Source organism: Oppia nitens, unplaced genomic scaffold, assembly GCF_028296485.1.
Source record: "Oppia nitens isolate AA-2021 unplaced genomic scaffold, nextdenovo-longstitch-racon4-pilon3 scaffold6_pilon_pilon_pilon, whole genome shotgun sequence".
Taxonomy (NCBI): Eukaryota; Metazoa; Arthropoda; class Arachnida; order Sarcoptiformes; family Oppiidae; genus Oppia; species Oppia nitens.
This window is the reverse complement of record NW_026533250.1, coordinates 4,773,609-4,792,500: the sequence shown is the minus strand read 5'-3', so window position 1 is coordinate 4,792,500 and position 18,892 is coordinate 4,773,609. Positions and strand designations below refer to the sequence as shown.

At 33.5% G+C, this 18,892-nt stretch overlaps 5 protein-coding genes across 5 annotated transcripts; 2 read left to right on the top strand and 3 right to left on the bottom strand.

Moving 5' to 3' along the window:
- Positions 1–1,427: 1,427 nt before the first annotated feature.
- On the top strand, positions 1,428–3,717 carry LOC128962896 (uncharacterized). Its single transcript, XM_054309301.1, has 2 exons — positions 1,428–1,509; positions 1,889–3,717. Exon 2 carries the CDS (start codon positions 1,911–1,913, stop codon positions 3,612–3,614), a length of 1,704 nt encoding a protein of 567 aa, XP_054165276.1. The 5' UTR covers positions 1,428–1,509; positions 1,889–1,910; the 3' UTR covers positions 3,615–3,717.
- A 3,855-nt stretch (positions 3,718–7,572) lies between these two features.
- LOC128962892 (uncharacterized) lies at positions 7,573–9,411 on the bottom strand. Its single transcript, XM_054309296.1, has 3 exons — positions 9,035–9,411; positions 8,006–8,967; positions 7,573–7,926 (listed from the first exon to the last, which is right to left on the bottom strand). The coding sequence occupies exons 1-3, from the start codon at positions 9,333–9,335 to the stop codon at positions 7,600–7,602; spliced, it is 1,590 nt and encodes a 529-aa protein (XP_054165271.1). The 5' UTR covers positions 9,336–9,411; the 3' UTR covers positions 7,573–7,599.
- A 298-nt stretch (positions 9,412–9,709) lies between these two features.
- LOC128962754 (serine endoprotease DegS-like) lies at positions 9,710–10,976 on the bottom strand. The gene is made up of 4 exons (XM_054309156.1): positions 10,917–10,976; positions 10,195–10,726; positions 9,969–10,119; positions 9,710–9,890 (listed from the first exon to the last, which is right to left on the bottom strand). Exons 1-4 carry the CDS (start codon positions 10,974–10,976, stop codon positions 9,710–9,712), a joined length of 924 nt encoding a protein of 307 aa, XP_054165131.1.
- Positions 10,977–12,055: 1,079 nt separating this feature from the next.
- LOC128962887 (zinc finger protein 585B-like) lies at positions 12,056–14,255 on the bottom strand. The gene has a single exon (XM_054309292.1). The coding sequence runs from the start codon at positions 14,212–14,214 to the stop codon at positions 12,082–12,084; it is 2,133 nt and encodes a 710-aa protein (XP_054165267.1). The 5' UTR covers positions 14,215–14,255; the 3' UTR covers positions 12,056–12,081.
- A 2,030-nt stretch (positions 14,256–16,285) lies between these two features.
- On the top strand, positions 16,286–16,904 carry LOC128962753 (cyclin-dependent kinase inhibitor 1C-like). The gene is made up of 2 exons (XM_054309155.1): positions 16,286–16,462; positions 16,620–16,904. The coding sequence occupies exons 1-2, from the start codon at positions 16,286–16,288 to the stop codon at positions 16,902–16,904; spliced, it is 462 nt and encodes a 153-aa protein (XP_054165130.1).
- The last annotated feature ends 1,988 nt before the right edge of the window (positions 16,905–18,892 follow it).

Sequence of the window (18,892 nt, the reverse complement as noted above, 5' to 3'; positions counted from 1 at the left end):
CAGGTACTAACAATTGCCGGCCATCAGATCAATGTCCCACCCGTTCAATTGTCAGGTCAAATACGATACGTACGGGTCGAGGACATGCAGTTCGGTATCCAACGTGTTCTACATGGCAATAGTCACGATCTTTTGGCTGTCCAAAAACGTACGACTGATCCGCCGGACCAGCCGTGGCGTGCAGTTCATACGTACGGTTTTTATGGCAACGGCGGTCCTCAGGCGGCCAGTTTCGATAAGGATGGCGAAGAAAGACTGTGTGTGATTGACGAGGCAACGGCTCGGGCCCTAAAAAATATGATATTTCGTGATTTAGACCTACAAAATGCAGTCAACGCCACGCATCGGATCACTGAAATGGGAATCATATTATTCGGTTTGGATATCAACGATCCAGCCTTTGATCAGTTATTAAATCTCTATTATCGCATAACTCTGGACCTTAATCATGTAATCGGAGTCCTAATCATTCTAGAGTTTATCTACCAACTGGCCATTGTCTACAATCCGCTTGTATTTGACAATCAAGCACTACCGCCGGTGGCTATGGATCTACTAGAAGTACAAAACGTTGAACACGCTATGGCCGTCGATATGGCTATTTTACATCTATTACAATATATTAGGAACAGTGTGGAGCAAAACGTGCACAACATGTTTACTACGGATTGGGTCGGGTTGGCTGCTAATAGCTTTTTCTTATTTGAACACTCGATACCATTGGAACCGGGCCTTCATCAGGTAGACATACATTACCAAAATGTTCACAACGTGTTTAATGTACAGGTGATCACTGAGGACAACCGTATCATATTGGAGTCCAATCGGTTCACGTATGTCGACTTGAATCCAGACTTTACGCACGTACCGTATTATTTGATACGCAATGAAAACGACGCCAGACTATTGGTTTATCGGGACGATCCGGACAGTCCGGGTAATTTGATACCAGTCTACAGTCACGGTAAGAACGGTGCTAATCGGGAAATCGGTTGCAATGGCTGGCAGGCAATGACATTACGAAACGAATGGCATGGAAATGATGATAATCCTGAAGAACGCCTGTGGTTTGTTAGCCGTGCTATGGGTGCCCAACTGTGCCAATGGTTCGATGAATGGGATATTATGACTGTCTATCGTAACTGGTTTGCCGATTTGGCCGGGTTTTCATCTTTTCTTGTAGCAATGCAAGAGTTTTCTAACGGTTTGGATCCAGAAGACAGAGATCAGCTAAGAAATCGATTGGTAGTCCAAAGAGATTGGTTACTAAATACATTGAACGATATGATAGCCAAGTATAGGGCATTGGAAGATCTTAGAAGACTTTATCGATTCAGTGTACTCGTACCCGACAGTCCCCGACAAGTCGTCGTAACGGATCAACTGAGATGTCTGGATGCATGGCCTCAGAATGTACTGCTGGGCGATCCTCTTTGACCAGATTAGATCAGATCAAACACAAAGTATTAATATATGCCAACAACAACAACAACAACAACAACAAAACAGGTGAACAACAAATTTTTTTTTTAAATAACTAAAATGTCAAAAATGTATTTAAAATTATAGACTTTTACTTAATTATTAAAATTAGATATAAATACTGGATACAAATGTATATTATAGACAGCCAGTAGAAAATTATTTGCCCCCAAACCAAATAATAATTAACTAATAAAACTAACATTTTATATACTGTATGTATAACTACATAAAAACAATACTTTTGTTTGCTGGCTGTCTATAATATAGATTTAAGCCTTAAAAAAATTGACTAAATTTAATTTAAAACACAAAATTTTGAAAATAATTTTAAAATCAAACAAAATTATTAGACAACTAAACAATTAAACAAAAATCAGTTGATAATCCTCTGCACCAAATATAGTGAACAAATCACAAGTCATATAATGGATCAAGTGATCAATGATCTGATTAATCAACTGAATCTAATCAATCAGGACATACCTCAAGGGGTGATACATATAGAAGAAAATGTAAATCATCGACAGTTTATCAATTTAGCCAATTTAGAGGGACAGGTACTAACCATTGCAGGCCAGCAAATCAATGTCCCGCCCATTCAATTGTCAGGTCAAATACGATACGTACGGATAGAGGGCATGCAGTTCGGTGTCCAACGTGTTCGACATGGAAACAGACAAAATTGTTTGGCCGTTGAAAAACGTATGACCGGTCCGCCGGGCCGGCCGTGGCGTGCAGTTCATACGTACGGTTTCTTAGGCCGCGGCGGTCCTCAGGCGGGAGCCGTCGATAAGGATGGCGAAGAAAGACTATATGTGATTGACGAGGCAACGGCTCAGGCCATCAGGGATATGATTAATCGCGATAATGACATACAAAATGTTGTCGACGCCGCACAACGACTCGTCGAAATAGGAATCCTATTATCCGGTTTCGAGATCGACAATCCAGCCATGGATCAGGTATTCAATCTGTATTATCGTATTATGCTTGACATTATTTATGTTATTGAAATCCTAAAACTTCTAGAGTTTATCTACGAAATGGCAATTGTCTACAATCCGCGTGCATTTGCCAATCAAGCTCTACCGCCGGTGGCTATGGATCTACTAGAAGTACAAAACGTTGAACACGCTATGGCCGTCAATATGAACAGTTTAATATTTTTACAGATGATTAGGGACAGTATAGATCATAGTCAGGACGATATGTTTGCCATCGATTGGGTCGGTTTGCTCACTGATCGCTTCTCAAGATTTGAACACACGATAACATTGGAACCGGGTCTTCATCAGGTAGACATACATTACCAAAATGTTCACAACGTGTTCAATGTACAGGTGTTCAATGAGGTCAACCGTATCCGATTGGTGTCCAATCGGTTTACGTATGTCGACTTGAATCCAGACTTTACGCACGTACCGTATTATTTGGTGCGCAATGAAAATGCAGCCAGACTATTGGTTTATCGGGACGATCCGGACAGTCCGGGTAATTTGATACCAGTCTACAGTCACGGTAGGAACGGTGCTAATCGTGAAATCGGTTGCAATGGCTGGCAGGCAATGACATTACAAAGGCAAGATATGAATGGAAATCCTGAAGAACGCCTGTTGTTTATTAGCCGTGTTATGGGTGCGCAACTGTGCCAATGGTTCGATGAATGGGATATTATGAATGTCTTTCATACCTGGTCTACCGATTTGGCCGGATTTTCAGCCTATCTACTGGCAACGCAACAGTTTGCCAACGGTTTGGATCCAGAAGCCAGAGATCAGCTAAGAGATCAATTGTTAGACCAAAGAGATTGGTTAGAAGCCACCAGAAATGCATTGATAGTCAAGTATAGGGCAGTGAAAAATCTTAGAAAAATTTATCGATTCAGTGTACTCGTACCCGACAGTCCCCAACAGGGCGTCGTAATGGATCAACTGAGATGTCTGGATGCGTGGCCACAGAATGTACTGCTGGGCGATCCTCTCGAAGCAGGTGTGGCGCCTCGTGGAAGAGGACGTCCAAGAGCTCAACAACAACAACAAGATGATGATGATAGTGGTAGTACCAGTGATGGCCAAACAGATACTGCTGATGATGCTGTGGTACGTCGTAACAAACGACGAAGAAATTAGTCTCAATTCATTTTATCAGATTAGATGTCAAACACATGTATTAATAATATATGACAACAACAACAAAAACAGGTGAACAACAAATAAAAAAAAAAATTTTCTAAATGTCAAACACATGTATTTAAAATACTGTTTTAGTTTAATTATATTTACCGGTAATTAGATATATATACTGTAAATAGGATCGTATAAACTATTATATAATATAATTTATATAGTATTGTAATGTTTAGTAATTGTTTCATTTGTTAGATAATATGTAAATTATTTATTGAAAGATCTAATTTATTTAGTGGTTTATTAAAATTTTATTTAACTTATAATTTTTAAATACTAAAATTTAGTGGTTTTTTGGAAAGTAAGTAAAATTATTAAAAAAACAAATCATTTAATATACTATTAATTTAAATAAATAATTAGTCAATAATTGACAATACAATTATTGTATGTAAATAGTTTATATATAAATCTTATATTAATAGATAATATGTATATATAAGTATTTAATATGTTATTAAGTTTGATATTACTGTATTCACAAATCAATTAATAAATTTAAAAAAAAATATTATATATATATACAATAATTAATAATTACATTTGAATTGACTATAAAATTAAGTAAAAACAATAGATTAATTAATTAATTAAATAGATAGTTATGATGATTGTCGACAACAATATGGACGACAACGGGTGAAGACAGAGTTGGTGACGATCGGAATTGCCGACATCTGCTGTTTTATTCGGTTCAGTGCTATAATGACTGCCGAGTTTCTTCATTTTACCTGAATAATGGTCACAATGAAGAAACTCTTTGGTCGGCCGCCAATTGCATTCAACTACTTTGTCATTAGTCTTAACCATTTCTATCACACAATACTTGTCGTCGACAAATACAACCAATTCGTGATGATTACGGCTGTTATTGCCGCCGACGTCATCGGTAACCAATCTGGTGAATGCGGCCTCAAATTTGATTACTTTTTGTAGGCCAAACTGTTTCAGTTCTTTGTAGACAGTGGTGACCATCGGTTTTTCAAAGTCGATGCCCACTTCAAACTGAAAGGCCAGTACCGAATAGTCGCGAAAGACAAACTTTGTTCGCTTATCTAACGGATCAAAATAGGCGGCAATAGTCTCTTTGGCCATCAATTTGCCGACAGCTTCGTTGTTTGTCGAACCTATGGACGACTTAAGACCCCTGTGCGGCATATAAATCAATGAACCCCATTCAATATTATAGGGCTTGAAGTTTTTATAAGCCAGGAAATGTGTACTATTCATGTAGATACCGGTGCCGACAAATTCAATAACCGTATCGTGCGATTGTATGGTAACTGCCGACTCGATATTACCAGTAAACTCTGAAGCAAACAAATCGATTTCATTGTAGGGACCGACCAGTTGTTTGCCATCGGGACTCAACAGCCAAACCATTTGCTGGCGAAAGATAACGATTCTCCGGTTCTCCAATTGGGTGATCGACTCAATCAGGCCATCTTCGCAGATGTCGACTGAATCAGAACTAACTGTGCTTTTATTAACAAAAATATCATCGAATATAAAACCATCGGCGATATCGATGGCGATAGTTATGAGACAAGTTGTTATCAATAAAATTATATAATAAAAACAACACATATTTTCTCAATCAGACTGTTATAATCAATTCATTGCATAACAACTACAGTATTTATATATTTCAATATTTCAAATTAATAACTGTTAATTAACTTTAAATAAAAATTATTTGTAAATGTTGTACACGTGCGATGCTAATTATTGAACTATATATATATATTGTTACAATCATATCAATGTAATTGAAAATTATTAATAATTAATGGTTAAAAAATATATTATCTGTTTTTTTTCGAAAATAAGTAAAAATCACATAAAATAATTATTTAATATACTAAATAAATTATTAGTCAATTATACAGTAAATATTTTACTGTATATACAGTATATTGATATATATTGTAAATATTATTATTAAATAGATGTAAAAATGAAAAAGTTTAATATTATATTATATTTTAATAATATATTTACAAATCAATTGATAAATTTAAATATAAAATTATATATATAATTTTTACAGTAATTAATTACATTTGTTGTTTGTTATACTAATTGTGATAACAAACACATAAAAAACATGCATTGACTATACAATTAAATTAAGTAAAACAATTAAATAGATAATTATGATGAATGTAGACAACAATGACTGGTAAAGACACGGTTGTTGACGACTAGTATTTGATTTACTTCGGTCGGCATCGGGTTCAGTGCTATAGTGATTGTTGTCGATAATAGTGTCATTTGGCCTGTTTTGTAGAGCACCGGTACCTTTGATATTTGATATCTTCAGTTTACTTGAATAAGTGTCGCAATGAAGAAACTCTTTGGTCGGCCGCCAATCGCATTCAAACACTTTGTCATTTGTCTTAACCATCGGTATCACACAATACTTGTCGTCGACAAATACAACCAATTCATGTTGACGATGACCGTTATTGCCGCCGCCGCCGCTGTCGGCACCGGCAGCCAATCTGGTGAATGCGGCCTCAAATTTAATTACATTTTGTAGGCCAAAATGTTTCAGCTCTTTGTAGACACTCGTGGCCATTGGTTTTTCATAATCGACGCCCACTTCAAAATGAAAGGCCAGTATCGAATAGTCGCGAAAGACAAACTTTGTTCGCTTATCTAACGGATCAAAATAGGCGGCAATAGTCTCTTTGGCCATCAATTCGCCGACAGTTTCGTTGTTTGTCGAACCTATAGACGACTTTAGACCCCTGTGCGGCATATAGATCAGTGAACCCCATTCAATATTATAGGGCTTGAAGTTTCTAAACGTCAGAAAATGTGTACTATTCATGTAGATACCGGTGCCGACAAACTCCGTAACCGTATCGTGCGATTGTATGGTAACCGCTGACTCGATAATACCAGTAAAATCTGAAGCAAACAAATCGATTTCATTGTACGGACCGATCAGTTGTTTGCCATCGGGACTCAACAGCCAAACCATTTGCTGGCGAAAGATAGCGATCGTCCGATTCTGCAATTGGGTTATCGACTCAATCAGGCCATCGTCGCAGATGTCGTCTGAATTAGACCTAAATGTGACTTTCTTACCAAAAATATCATCGAATATAAAACCATCGGCGATGTCGATGACAATAGTTATTAGACAAGTTGTTAACAATAAGATTATATAATAAAGACAACACATATTTATTTTAATTAGACTGTTATATCAACGGTTAAAATCAATTTATTGTATAACAACTACAGTATTGTATTTCAATATTTCAAATATAACTGTTAATAAAAAAAATTATTTGTTTTTTGCAGTTCAATAACAAAAAACTAAATGTTTAAAAATTTGAATTGTTATTAACTGATTTGAAAAAATATCAAATATATTAATTAAACCATTAATAATAATAATAATCACGTTTCACAATAAATTGATTAAAATTACAACATTTTATTGGGTAAACACAGTTTATATGAAAGTAAAAATGTATATAAATGATAGTAAATTTTTCTCATTAAAAAACAAAAATTAAGTACAATTAAAAGTATATATATATAAAAAGATTATACAATTAATCAATAATAATACTGTAATAATAAATATGAGATTATGATATATTATGTATATATTAGATTACGGGTAAATTAACAAAATTATTACAATCAATAAACAAAACAAAAAATATTATATTAAGCATGCAATTAATTAAATGTAATTAAAAATTATTAATAATTACTGTAATGGATAAAAAAATATCTGTATATATATATATATTGATGAGTATATATTGTTTATATTACGGTACTTATTGATGAGTTACCATTAATTTATAGTACCGTATAATGTTTTAGGTAATTGTTTAAAAAACCAAATTATCAAAAATGAAACTAAAAATTACAGGTAAATTAAAAACATTATAAAAAACAATTACTGTTTTGAATGTAATGCAAGCATATGTTTGCGGAAAGTCGACTCTACATAGAAATTGATGGCACACTTATCGCACACTTGCGGCTGGACTTCATTGTGCACCAGACGTATATGTCTGTCCAATTGAATTTCAGTGTATGGCTCGCATCCGCAATATGGACAACGCATGTCATCGTCGATGCCGTGATAGACAAACATCTGAGTCGATGATGTTTCCGATTTGATTAGTTGTTCAAATTGTTGACCAAAGTTTCGGTGGGCATGACTTCGACGTATACCGTATTGTCCAACAATTGGCTCAACTATAGGACCAGTTGATGGTAACTGAGTTAATAAAATTACCGGTAAGTTAATATTTACTGATATTGGAAATATTTATACTCATAGAACTGGTGTTAAATACCTGTCTACTAATTGTTTTATTAGCCACTAGATTACAAATACCGGTACTTTTCTTAAACAAATTATTTGTAGTTTTCAATGACAACGAGCGACCACTTGTTTGGCTGTTATTTGGATTCAACCAATCGTTGGACAATTGACTCGAATATTCATAACTGTCATCGTTGTCGTCGTCGTCATCATAATCATTGGCTACCGAAGCCAAATCACTATCTATATCGATGCGGCGATAATTTCTGGTCACATTGTGCTGGACAATCTTGTGCTCGTTTAGCGCCACTCTTGTTATTGTCTTGAATGGACACAAATGACAGACAAACGATTCGATGCTATGACTGTCCGATAAGTGGACCAACAGTTTTTCATTGCTACCGAACTGTTCGGTACAGTGTTCGCATCCGAATGAATTGGTTGGTCGACCATCACCACCATCACTGTCATCCGCAACAACAACGGTGGTTGTCTTTATCAGCGGCGGCGGCGGTGTCGTCCTCGGTGGACAATCCGACACATTGTGTTGGCCAGACTCGTGAACAGATTTTATGTGCTCTAATAGTTTGTCGTTTGTTTTGAACGATACGTTACATTCGCAGCACTTTATCTTCGGTCGGCCAACACTTTTACGGTACGGATCGCGTTGACCATCACTACTACTTTGACTACTTTTTGGTGTATATTTCGGCGAAGCAAACGATAAGTTAAAGCCAATGTCTTCGTCCGATAGCAGCAAATACGGGTCAGACTTAGGTAATAGTTTACGAAGTTTTTTTGGCCGCCGATTATTATCGCCGTCGTTTGAACGCTTTTCTGCCGGTCGGCCAGTAATTGATTGTCCGCTGTTGTTGTTGTTGTCTACTGTACCATCAATTTTAACTGTTTTTATAGTTAGCGATATATGCGATGATGATTGGCTACCGTTTGCGGCGGCGGCCATATCTCTATCCGATCGATCGGATGTCTTGACTATCAATCAAATTGTTTCAAAAAAATCACAAATCAATGATACAAATAAGACAATTAATGTTTATACCATTGATGGCAATATCGTGATGACAATAGTCGGCAATAGTAGGTTTACTGAAAGCATTGTACCGATTGACCAGTTGGTCGACTTTGTCGGCAATACCGCCACAGCCGTCCTGACAGCGACATTGGTGTCGATAATCTTCGGCCAACCGGCGGAAGTCGTCCAACAATTCGATTCGCCGCTCGTTTTCTGCCAAACGATTGTTCAGTTGATCCAATTGATAGTCATAATCGTCGCGATTGTCATCGCCAATGGCCACCAATTTCGGTGGTAAACAACAATTGGCGGCCAATTTGTCGGACATTTTTTTTCGTTGTTTTTTATCCAAAACACACAATACTTTACTATTGATTGACTAAATGTATTGGTTTTGTTCGCAAACATTGTTACACATAATATATATACAGTAATACTATATTTAATTTATACGAAAATTATTATACAATTATTTACCGGTTTTTTTTAAAAAAAAACCTAAAAAAATTAATTTTAAACTATATTTTATTAGTGAAAAATTTAGCTAATTTTAATTAACAAATAAATATTTTTTTTGTTTATTAAAATAGTAAATTTTTTCTCTAATTAGTATTAAATAAATAAACTAAACATTCAATTTAATGTTATATAAATTTATACAATATATATATTTTCTAAAATTTTATTTTGTATTTATATTTTTTAGACAATTACCAGATCAAGTGGTTTGGTTTTTATGGCAAATGTTTGCAAATCGCCACTAATCTTAACATTTATATCCGTATTGTCGACACAATTGTCGAGTTCATCAATAAAATGATTTAACGATTCAATTGGTTTGCCATTAATTTCGACAATAGTGTCGAAAACATTTATATTGGAGCTAAAAAAAATTTTAATAAAAAACAAAAGTAATAAATTACAAAAAAATAATTAATTATAATTTAAAAATACAAAATACTTTTCGTTAGTTTCAATCAGCTTATCGATGACAGTACAGCCCTTTTGTCGGGAACTCCATTTGAGACACAGTCCTAATCTCAACACTTGATGCTCTCTATCCCGTCGTTGCAATTCATTGTTACCAAATTGTATGGCTTTTTCAATAAACTCTATATATTATAATATATTTTTTTTTATAAAAAAAAGTATTATTAAATAAACATTTTTTTGGTAGCAATTATTACTATCGATATGAGTACTGGCCGATGAATAATGGTGTGTATATTTCCACCGAGAAATGGTATTAATGCCCAATAACTGTCCCATTTTGTCGACAAGTGGTCCACCGGAAAACCCGTGATATTGGGCGGCAGTGGTTTCGATGAGCGGTACGTCCGGATCGACTGATATATCGTGAATGCCGTAAAGCTTTGCTTCACTATGTAGTGACAAACTTTGCGGACAAGTAACCACACCGTAACCTATGTTATAGGCCGGGTATGCGCTACGATAACCCAATGTTATCACTGGATCGCCAAACTCGGGCAATGTATTGGCCACTGTAAATATCGTGGCATTAGTACCTTCAAAGTCAACCGAAATAAGTGCCAAATCGTGGATGTGATCGGCATATATAATCTCTCCGAATAGGTAGTCGCCCGACGAATCGTTTAACGTTACCAAAGCCAGCCATTGATTTTGGACTACATGTTCGTTGGTTAGGACAACTGTTTGGCCCTTATAGTCGATCAAACAGCCGGTTCCCAAAACGCCAACCTAAGTATAGGTCACATATAAAAGTAAAGATTTAATAATACAGTAGTAGTGTAGTAGTAGTAGTAGTACTATATTAGTACTAAGATTATGAGTATATATTATACAGTAAATAAATTTAATATAATAAATTTATATACAATAATTACAAATAAGTAATAAATCAATTTTAAATTTATGACATAAATCATACATCTATTTCAACAAATTTTGATAACGATTTGCTGTTTAATATATCGATATTAATATCCATTTATTATATAAATAATTAATAGTTTTATTATATACACTTTTTTTTAAAAAAAAGTAGTAATAGTTAAGTAAAATAACTATTGAATAATATTGAATAGTAATTGTCTAAACAACTATTTAAATGTATAATTTTGGAAATGTTTTATGTGTTTTTTAAATAACGCTTAAGTCTACAGAATATCACTAAAAATTCATTGTTATAATGCATGCAATCAAATGCATTAAATCAATTAATTATAACTAAAATTAGGCAAACTTGTAATGTAATAAATAGATTAAAATTATTTTTGTTGTTGACTTTAATTACTAAATTACTAAAAACTTGTCAAAAACTAATAATTTGTTATAAAAAAAAATATTTAGGCGTTGTTCACATATTACGTTCGCACTTGAGGGGAGGGGGGGTTAGCCAAAGCGAACTTTTGCGAACGAGGGGGAGGGGAGGGGTAGAGACATTAAGAACGTTCGCATTTAGATAATATCTTATTTCTTGTGGTGGGGGGGGGGTAGCGATTAGGGATAAGCGAACGTAATTTTTTTAAATGACTACATGCGAACAATTGCGAACATAGGGGAGGGAGGGGTCTAGATTTCTTGAAAAGTGCGAACGTAATATGTGAATCACGCCTTATTTGTTTTTTTGTCATTTGATCAAAAAATTTCACACATTTGCTTAATTAAAATTACAAACTATTTTAACATTTTTTGGCAAAAAAAAATTTTGCGTAAAATCTCTATAAAATCATGATCTCTCTAGGGATAGTAAGCCGGTCATAACTGTCTACCCCATCCCAGGGTAATAAAACTAATACCCATTCCAGAGGTATTAACTATTATTTATAAAACATTTTTTTTTTAAAAACATACTTTGAATGAATAGACATATATTATAATAAATTGATAACAATTATTATACAGATTGACATTAATTATTTGCAAAACATAGACAATAGATTTCATAACATTATAACAAAAATAAATATTATACTATTTTTTTAATGAATAAAATTTATTTAATATACAGTACATTATTTATAAATTTATTTACAAAAAAGGGAGAAAATAAATACATGTTTTAAACATAAAAAAACAACAACACTATTGAGTTATGTGTTGGTGTCGGCATCGTTGTCGTTGTCCACTTCGTGTTGACGTCTGATGTGATTAGTTAACAACTTCTTCGATTGTGTCCTATACGAGCATAGGTCGCAACTATACCTCCGGAAACCCGAATGTGTTAGTATATGTTGTTTCAGTTGGCGATCGACTTTATGTTCAAACTCACAGCCCGGCCAATGACAACGATAGACACGATCCGAGTGGACAACAATCATATGGTGGCGCATCTGTTTCCGAGTACGAAACTGTTGGCCACAAGTCGGCTGTTCGCAGACGACCCTAATGTTTGAGTGTTGCTCTTTCTTGTGCTTTCTGAGAACGTATATGTTTTTGTAGGTCCGCTCGCAATCGGGATAATCGCATTTGATTAGCGTATCGCTGGTGTCGTGCACTCGTCGCAAATGATGTACAACATTGTGCCGGTACTTGAATTGGGCGCCACAGCCGTCGCGCGGACACCAAAACTGTTTGATATCCGAATGGGACAACAGATGAATGTCGAGTCCACTCTTGTGTTCGGTTCGGAAGACACAGCCCTCGTACGGACATCGATTGGTTCGGTGACATTCGTCGTTGTGTTTGGCGTACGTAACTCTGTCGATGAATAACATTTGCTGACACTGTGGCCGCCGACAGCTAATCGGTGCTACAAAGTGGACAATCTTCATGTGTTCGATGAGATGCGATCGAGTGATTGATAGCTGATTACAGGTGGACAGCAAACATCTCCAGTGCTGCGGTTGGACATTGGTATCGGTAGTTCCTGCAGTCGTAGTCAACACTATCGTTTGGGCCCTACCGTCGGTGACCACATTATTATTATTCACCAGCAATTGGTTGGAAATACCGGAAAACTCTGACAAATACTGTCCGCACTGTATCTCAATCTCGTGCGACTTTACGTGACACCACATCAGCTGTTTGTCGGTAAACTCGAGTCCGCAAACTTTGCAAACATTTTCACTATCGGTTGACTTTTCGCTATCACTTTTATTTTTCTTCTTCTTATTATTATTGATGTGAAAATTTTGGATGTGTTGGGCCAGAAACTCTTTGCTCGTAAACAGTTTACCGCAGTTTTTGTAATTACATTTCATACATTGAGTCCACGGCGGCAATATTATCAACGGTATATTCACTGGCGATTGGCCCGATTGTTGTTGTTGTTGTAGTAGTTGGATACCAATACCTCCATCGCCGGTACCAATGCCACAATGTTTGAGCATTCGGTGCTTTTTGACGGCATTTCTTGTCGGGAACAGTTGACTGACACAGTTTTCATCACTACACCGAAAAGCGCTGATCGAGTGCTCAGATTTCAGATGTACTAACAGATCCTTAATCTTGTCGTATATAAAGCCACAGTCTTTGACATAACACTTGTATCGCGTGACCGTCGGTTTCGATGGCTGACTACTATTGTCGGCTGATGTTTGACTTTCGCCGCCGACTTCTTGATCATTGACAACCGCACTGTTATCTTCATTATCGTCTATGACTACACCAACCATATGGCCGTCATCTATGTGTTTCTTTAGCCGATGTTTTTCGAGTTCATCTTCCGATTCAAACAATTGCATCAAACATTCTGAGTTTGGACACCGATGACGAATGATTGAATGACTCGTTTGCAAATGTGCCACCAATTCGTCGATATTATTGAAGACAAAGTAACAGCGTTTAGCAAAACATTTGAAAATTTTCTGTCTGGTCGCCGACTGGTGGTCATCGTTGCCGTCGGTATTCGCTGTCTGACTATCCTTATCGATGACGTCTTCTCCTTCTTCCTTATCGTCATCGTCTTCAATAGCAATCACCGATTGACCGTCGCTGTGGTCATTATCATTATCGCCGCCGCCGTTGTCCAACTGATCCCGACTGTTGTTGTTGTTATTGACATCATCGGCGGTAACAAACACTGGTATTTTAAGATGACTTTCCAATACATGTTTCAACTCATTGTCCAATTCTTGTAGTTCTTGGCTTAGTTGTGGTGACAGTTGTGCGACAATTGTCTTCAATGATAATAATTTTGTTATAAAAGCAGTCGTTTTGTTCAAAACATCCAACAATTGTCTGTTTTGACAATCAATTGACTTATCATTAAAGTCAGCACTCATTTCAATCACTGTTTGTTTGTTTTGATAGCAATTATTGTATTAATAGTTTAAATATTTTTTTTTTTTGGTTTTAATTAATCATTTAAAACATTTATTTAACTAATATTACGTTAGTTTTAATATTATTTTCAAACTAAACAACAAAATAAATAGAAATTATTTTTTGTTTACATTTTACATATATGTCGGACATGTTTGCATTGATAAAGCCATAAGTGGGCGGAGCTTAGCAGTTGAATACTGTATAATACACTTACTATTATAGTAAATATATAGTGATCTATGTATTAAAATAAACAAAATGTGCGCCAAAAACAAAACAAATTATTTAATAATAACCAGTTGAGAATGCTAGAAAGTATTTCCATACGAATTCCTAAATCCTAATTAAAAATTAAATTCAGTATGACAAAATAAAAACTATAGTAATGTGAAATATAAATAGTTCAGAATACCAAAATAACTCAACTATTGTCATACAATGTATCAAATGATTCAGTATTACAAAATAAACTCAACTATAGACATGTTGGATAACAAATGCTTCAGAATAAAAAAAAATATCTCAACTATAATCATGTGGGGTATCAAATGATTCAGTATGACAAAATTAAAAATTTAGTTGTCATTTTCTCGTAGTTCTTGAAGAGATAAAAATTTAAATGCAGATTTCTTATACTTCATATTTTATGCTCTACACAAATCTAAATTTAAAAATCAAAAAATATATTTTTTGATTTTTAGACGCCATTTTCTCTATGTTCCTGATGAAATATCAAAATTTCAATACTTATCCCATAGCTCATTTTTGATGCTTTATAAAAAAAAATCAAAAAAAAAATTGTAGCAGAGTCTGGATTCGAACCACTAACCTATGTGGGACAGACAGACTTTTAGAATGCATATACGGACTCCTTTCAGGAGTTCGTGAAAATTTAGTGTAAATTTGTTTTCATTATATCTTAAGTTAATAATTATTTCAAATTATCAATTATACTATACTATAGGTAATAATTTTTAATGCTATAATTTTGAGAAATATATAAATAATTTTTATATATTTATTTTTAACATTAATAAGTAAAAAAATGTATATTTATTATTTAGTATTTAATGTTAATTAATAATATTGTATATATTAAATAATATACAGTATATTCCTATATATTTAAAAAAAAAACAAAATAGTTTATTAATGGGACTGTTTGAAAAAAACTAAAAATTAGTTTTTTTAATTTAATATATTAATATTTTATCAGTTTTTTATGATTATAATCTAGTTGATATTGTTAACTAACTATATAATTTTATTTATAAGTTATATATTAATATGCAATTGGTAATTTTGTTTATTTTGACCACTAGTGACCAATGGTCAACATTTGTAAATAATAGTATAAATAATTAATATGATTAGTTTTATTTTTTTTATTAGTATAATTTAATTTTATTCATATTAATTTTACTATATATTGACCATTGGTCACTTTTTATCATTATAATTAAAATTGCCCATAACAATTAATATGTAAAATTAAAATTATATTGATGATTTTCTTTTTTTTGTTATTTTTATTTGTATTGACCAAAAAGTGACCAATGGTCAATATATAGTAAAATTAATATGAATAAAATTAAATTATACTAATAAAAAAAATAAAACTAATCATATTAATTATTTATACTATTATTTACAAATGTTGACCATTGATCACTAGTGGTCAAAATAAACAAAATTACCAATTGCATATTAATATGTAACTTATAAATAAAATTATATAGTTAGTTAACAATATTAACTAGATTATAATCATAAATAACTGATAAAATATTAATATATTAAATTAAAAAAACTAATTTTTGTTTTTTTTTCAAACAGTCCCTTTATTAAGGTTTCAGTCATTGAATATTTATTTTACAATCAATCAACAAATTAAAACATAAATCTATATAAAGTTAAGTATAAATAAAATAATTATATAATAATTATTGATAAAAAAAATTAAATTTTGTTAGCATGACCAGTTAGACCATGACCGGACACATTTAGAAAATTGATATAAAACTGGTCATGCCATACGTTTTCAACAGTAATACCGGTCACATAGTCATCATTATCAGCTCCCTGTCCTCCCTGTCTATACTCGAATGTATAGTTCAGTACTCGACTGTCCCGAAGCACATCCTTCAACAGTCTACCAGTAGACGGTTGGGCACTCGTATCACGAACTATGGCCTTCCAGCAGTCGTAAGTGTAGTAGTGGTGGACAGATCGGCAATCATCAGCGGATTGATCACCGGTGGTCACACCTAATACTATCCAACCGACGGGACCCGATAGGATACAAGCTGTCGACGCTCCCGTTGAAACAGCGGTACTTACGCCAGCTGTAGCTGCCGTATAGCCAGCAGCTGCGGCAGCACCAGTGGCTGCACCGGCTCCGGCACCAGTCAGTGCCGCAGCTCCCGTTCCACCAGCAATAGCACCAGCAACGGCTCCGGTCGCAGCGCCGGCTGTAGCCGATGTGGCCACTGCTGCGGCAGTAGTTGCAGCCGTGCCGGCCGAACCCAAAACAGCTGAACCGACTCCAGCGGCCGCACCGGCAGCAGCAGGTGAGGCGGCACCACAGGTGGCCACTGTTACGACAACTCCGCCGACTAATACAGTCATCTTTAATAACAATTTATAAGAATATATTAATTAATTAATAAACTTTATATTTTATAAATTATTTGCTTAATATCTTTCAATTAATAAATTAAATTTTAATAAAATATATTTAATAACCAATTAATACAACAACAAAATTGAGACAAACTTTTTTGAAATTGAAACTTTTATGATGACTTTGTGTATTTGAAGTATATTTATATATAAATTATTGTTAAATAAAATAATTAAATCTTATTTAATAATGATTTCATATATTTTTTGTTAATCATTATCAATTGATGAAATTAATATATTGTAATGCCTTAATAAATGCCTATAAATCTCATAATCTAACTTTATTTAGAAATATTTACAAATAAAATAACAATGATCCAATTTATTATTATTGCTTAGTATTTAATACTATTGTATTTTGTTAACTAATAATAATTGTGTTGTAATAATAAGTTTATATTTTTCAATAGATGCAATGCTAAATAAAAGTGATTACACTATTAGAAAATTGCAGTAAATATTGAAATGAATAAATAGTAATGTAATCCTAGACTTATATGTGATAAAAATTATTTTAGTTTATACAGTATTATACAAGTATTAAACAACAGTATAAAACAAATATTTTTGTAAAAGTTAATCAAACAATATTATCATTAATTCAATATTCACTATAGTAATCACTAGTATAAAAAAGTAATTTAATAATTTATAAATATAAAAGTAAGTAAGCAATGTATTAGCAAAAATTTTATATTCATTTTTATTTATTTATTAATAATAAATAATTATTTTATTAATTTAGTTAAACAATTAGTACAACAATTTTGTTCACTAAAAGCAATGGTCATATTAACGGGACTAACGGTATCCAACATAGCCAGTGCTGGTACTGCAGCACTAGTGGCGCCTGAATTGGCCAGTTTTGCCGCCAAAGCTACAGCTAGTGTCCAATCGGTAAGTGCTTTGTCGGGTACTGCGATCGGACTGTTGGCCAACTATGTTAGCAAAAGCGACACATTGGCCACAGTTGTCGGTTCGTCATCGATGGCCGCTATTACGGCACCAATAGCCAGTAGTTTGTGCGGCTTTAACAGCACATTGATGGCCGCCTATAACGGTGTAGTGGCGGCGGCCGCTTATACTTCAACAGTCGGCGGCACTAAAGGACTGCTGAGTGTTACAGCAACTGAAAGTTTAATGTCTGGACCGTTGGGTTGGCTTACTTTGGGCACAATAACCGACTCTAACGAGACATCTTATGTCACTTATGATTGTTGGAAACCCGTATTACACGACTCGAGTCCGGAACTGTCATCGGGAGTCATATTGCGCGACATTATGCGAGACAGTCGTCTGAAAGGTATCCACTGTTCAGATGATTATACTATAAGTTTGGTTAACATATGGGCCGAACAGTTTGAGCTCCAGTATGTTAATGTACCAAATTATGGACTGTCCCTTCATGCTCACATTGTTGGACAATTCAAATAAATGTTTGTTATTATTAGTTAAACATTTCTAAACTTAATTATTTTTTTTGAATTATAAAAAAATATTGTATTAATTTATATTGTCATATAAAAAATAAAATAAAAATTATTGAATTTATGATTGCAATTTATAATTATCACAATACTATTAAGTCATGTAAGTATTATTTTTTTTTAATTTTTAAACTAATAGTCAAATAAAATATAAAATAAAAATTATTAAATTTATATAATTTTTAATAATAGTGATAATAGTGGTTATTAAGATATATTTTATACTAAAAATTTAATTAATATTTTTATTGTATATTTTTTAAAAATAACTATATTGCAAAATATAATGTATCTTTTTGTTTTTTAATTTTAACATTAATTTTTTGTTACTTTACAAATAAAAAATAATATACCGGTAATTAATTTTTATAATTTAAACAAAACAGTTTAATAAATATAATTCACAATAATTTTTGTTAATTGATTTTACAAAAATAAAAACAAATTAATACTGTAGTAATAC

Excerpts from the sequence above, each read along its gene's own strand:
- LOC128962896 (XM_054309301.1), top strand. The coding sequence starts at position 1,911 with ATGGATCAAGTGATCAATGATCTGATTAATCAACTGAATCTAATCAAT.
- LOC128962892 (XM_054309296.1), bottom strand. The coding sequence starts at position 9,335 with ATGTCCGACAAATTGGCCGCCAATTGTTGTTTACCACCGAAATTGGTG. Across the intron at positions 8,968-9,034 it reads TCACGATATTGCCATCAATG|TCAAGACATCCGATCGATCG; the intron begins GTATAAACATTA and ends TTTGATTGATAG. Across the intron at positions 7,927-8,005 it reads ATAAAACAATTAGTAGACAG|TTACCATCAACTGGTCCTAT; the intron begins GTATTTAACACC and ends TTATTAACTCAG.
- LOC128962754 (XM_054309156.1), bottom strand. The coding sequence starts at position 10,976 with ATGGATATTAATATCGATATATTAAACAGCAAATCGTTATCAAAATTT. Across the intron at positions 10,727-10,916 it reads CAAAATTTGTTGAAATAGAT|GTTGGCGTTTTGGGAACCGG; the intron begins GTATGATTTATG and ends ACCTATACTTAG. Across the intron at positions 9,891-9,968 it reads CTGATTGAAACTAACGAAAA|CTCCAATATAAATGTTTTCG; the intron begins GTATTTTGTATT and ends AATTTTTTTTAG.
- LOC128962887 (XM_054309292.1), bottom strand. The coding sequence starts at position 14,214 with ATGAGTGCTGACTTTAATGATAAGTCAATTGATTGTCAAAACAGACAA.
- LOC128962753 (XM_054309155.1), top strand. The coding sequence starts at position 16,286 with ATGCCATACGTTTTCAACAGTAATACCGGTCACATAGTCATCATTATC. Across the intron at positions 16,463-16,619 it reads ACTATGGCCTTCCAGCAGTC|CCAGCAGCTGCGGCAGCACC; the intron begins GTAAGTGTAGTA and ends GCTGCCGTATAG.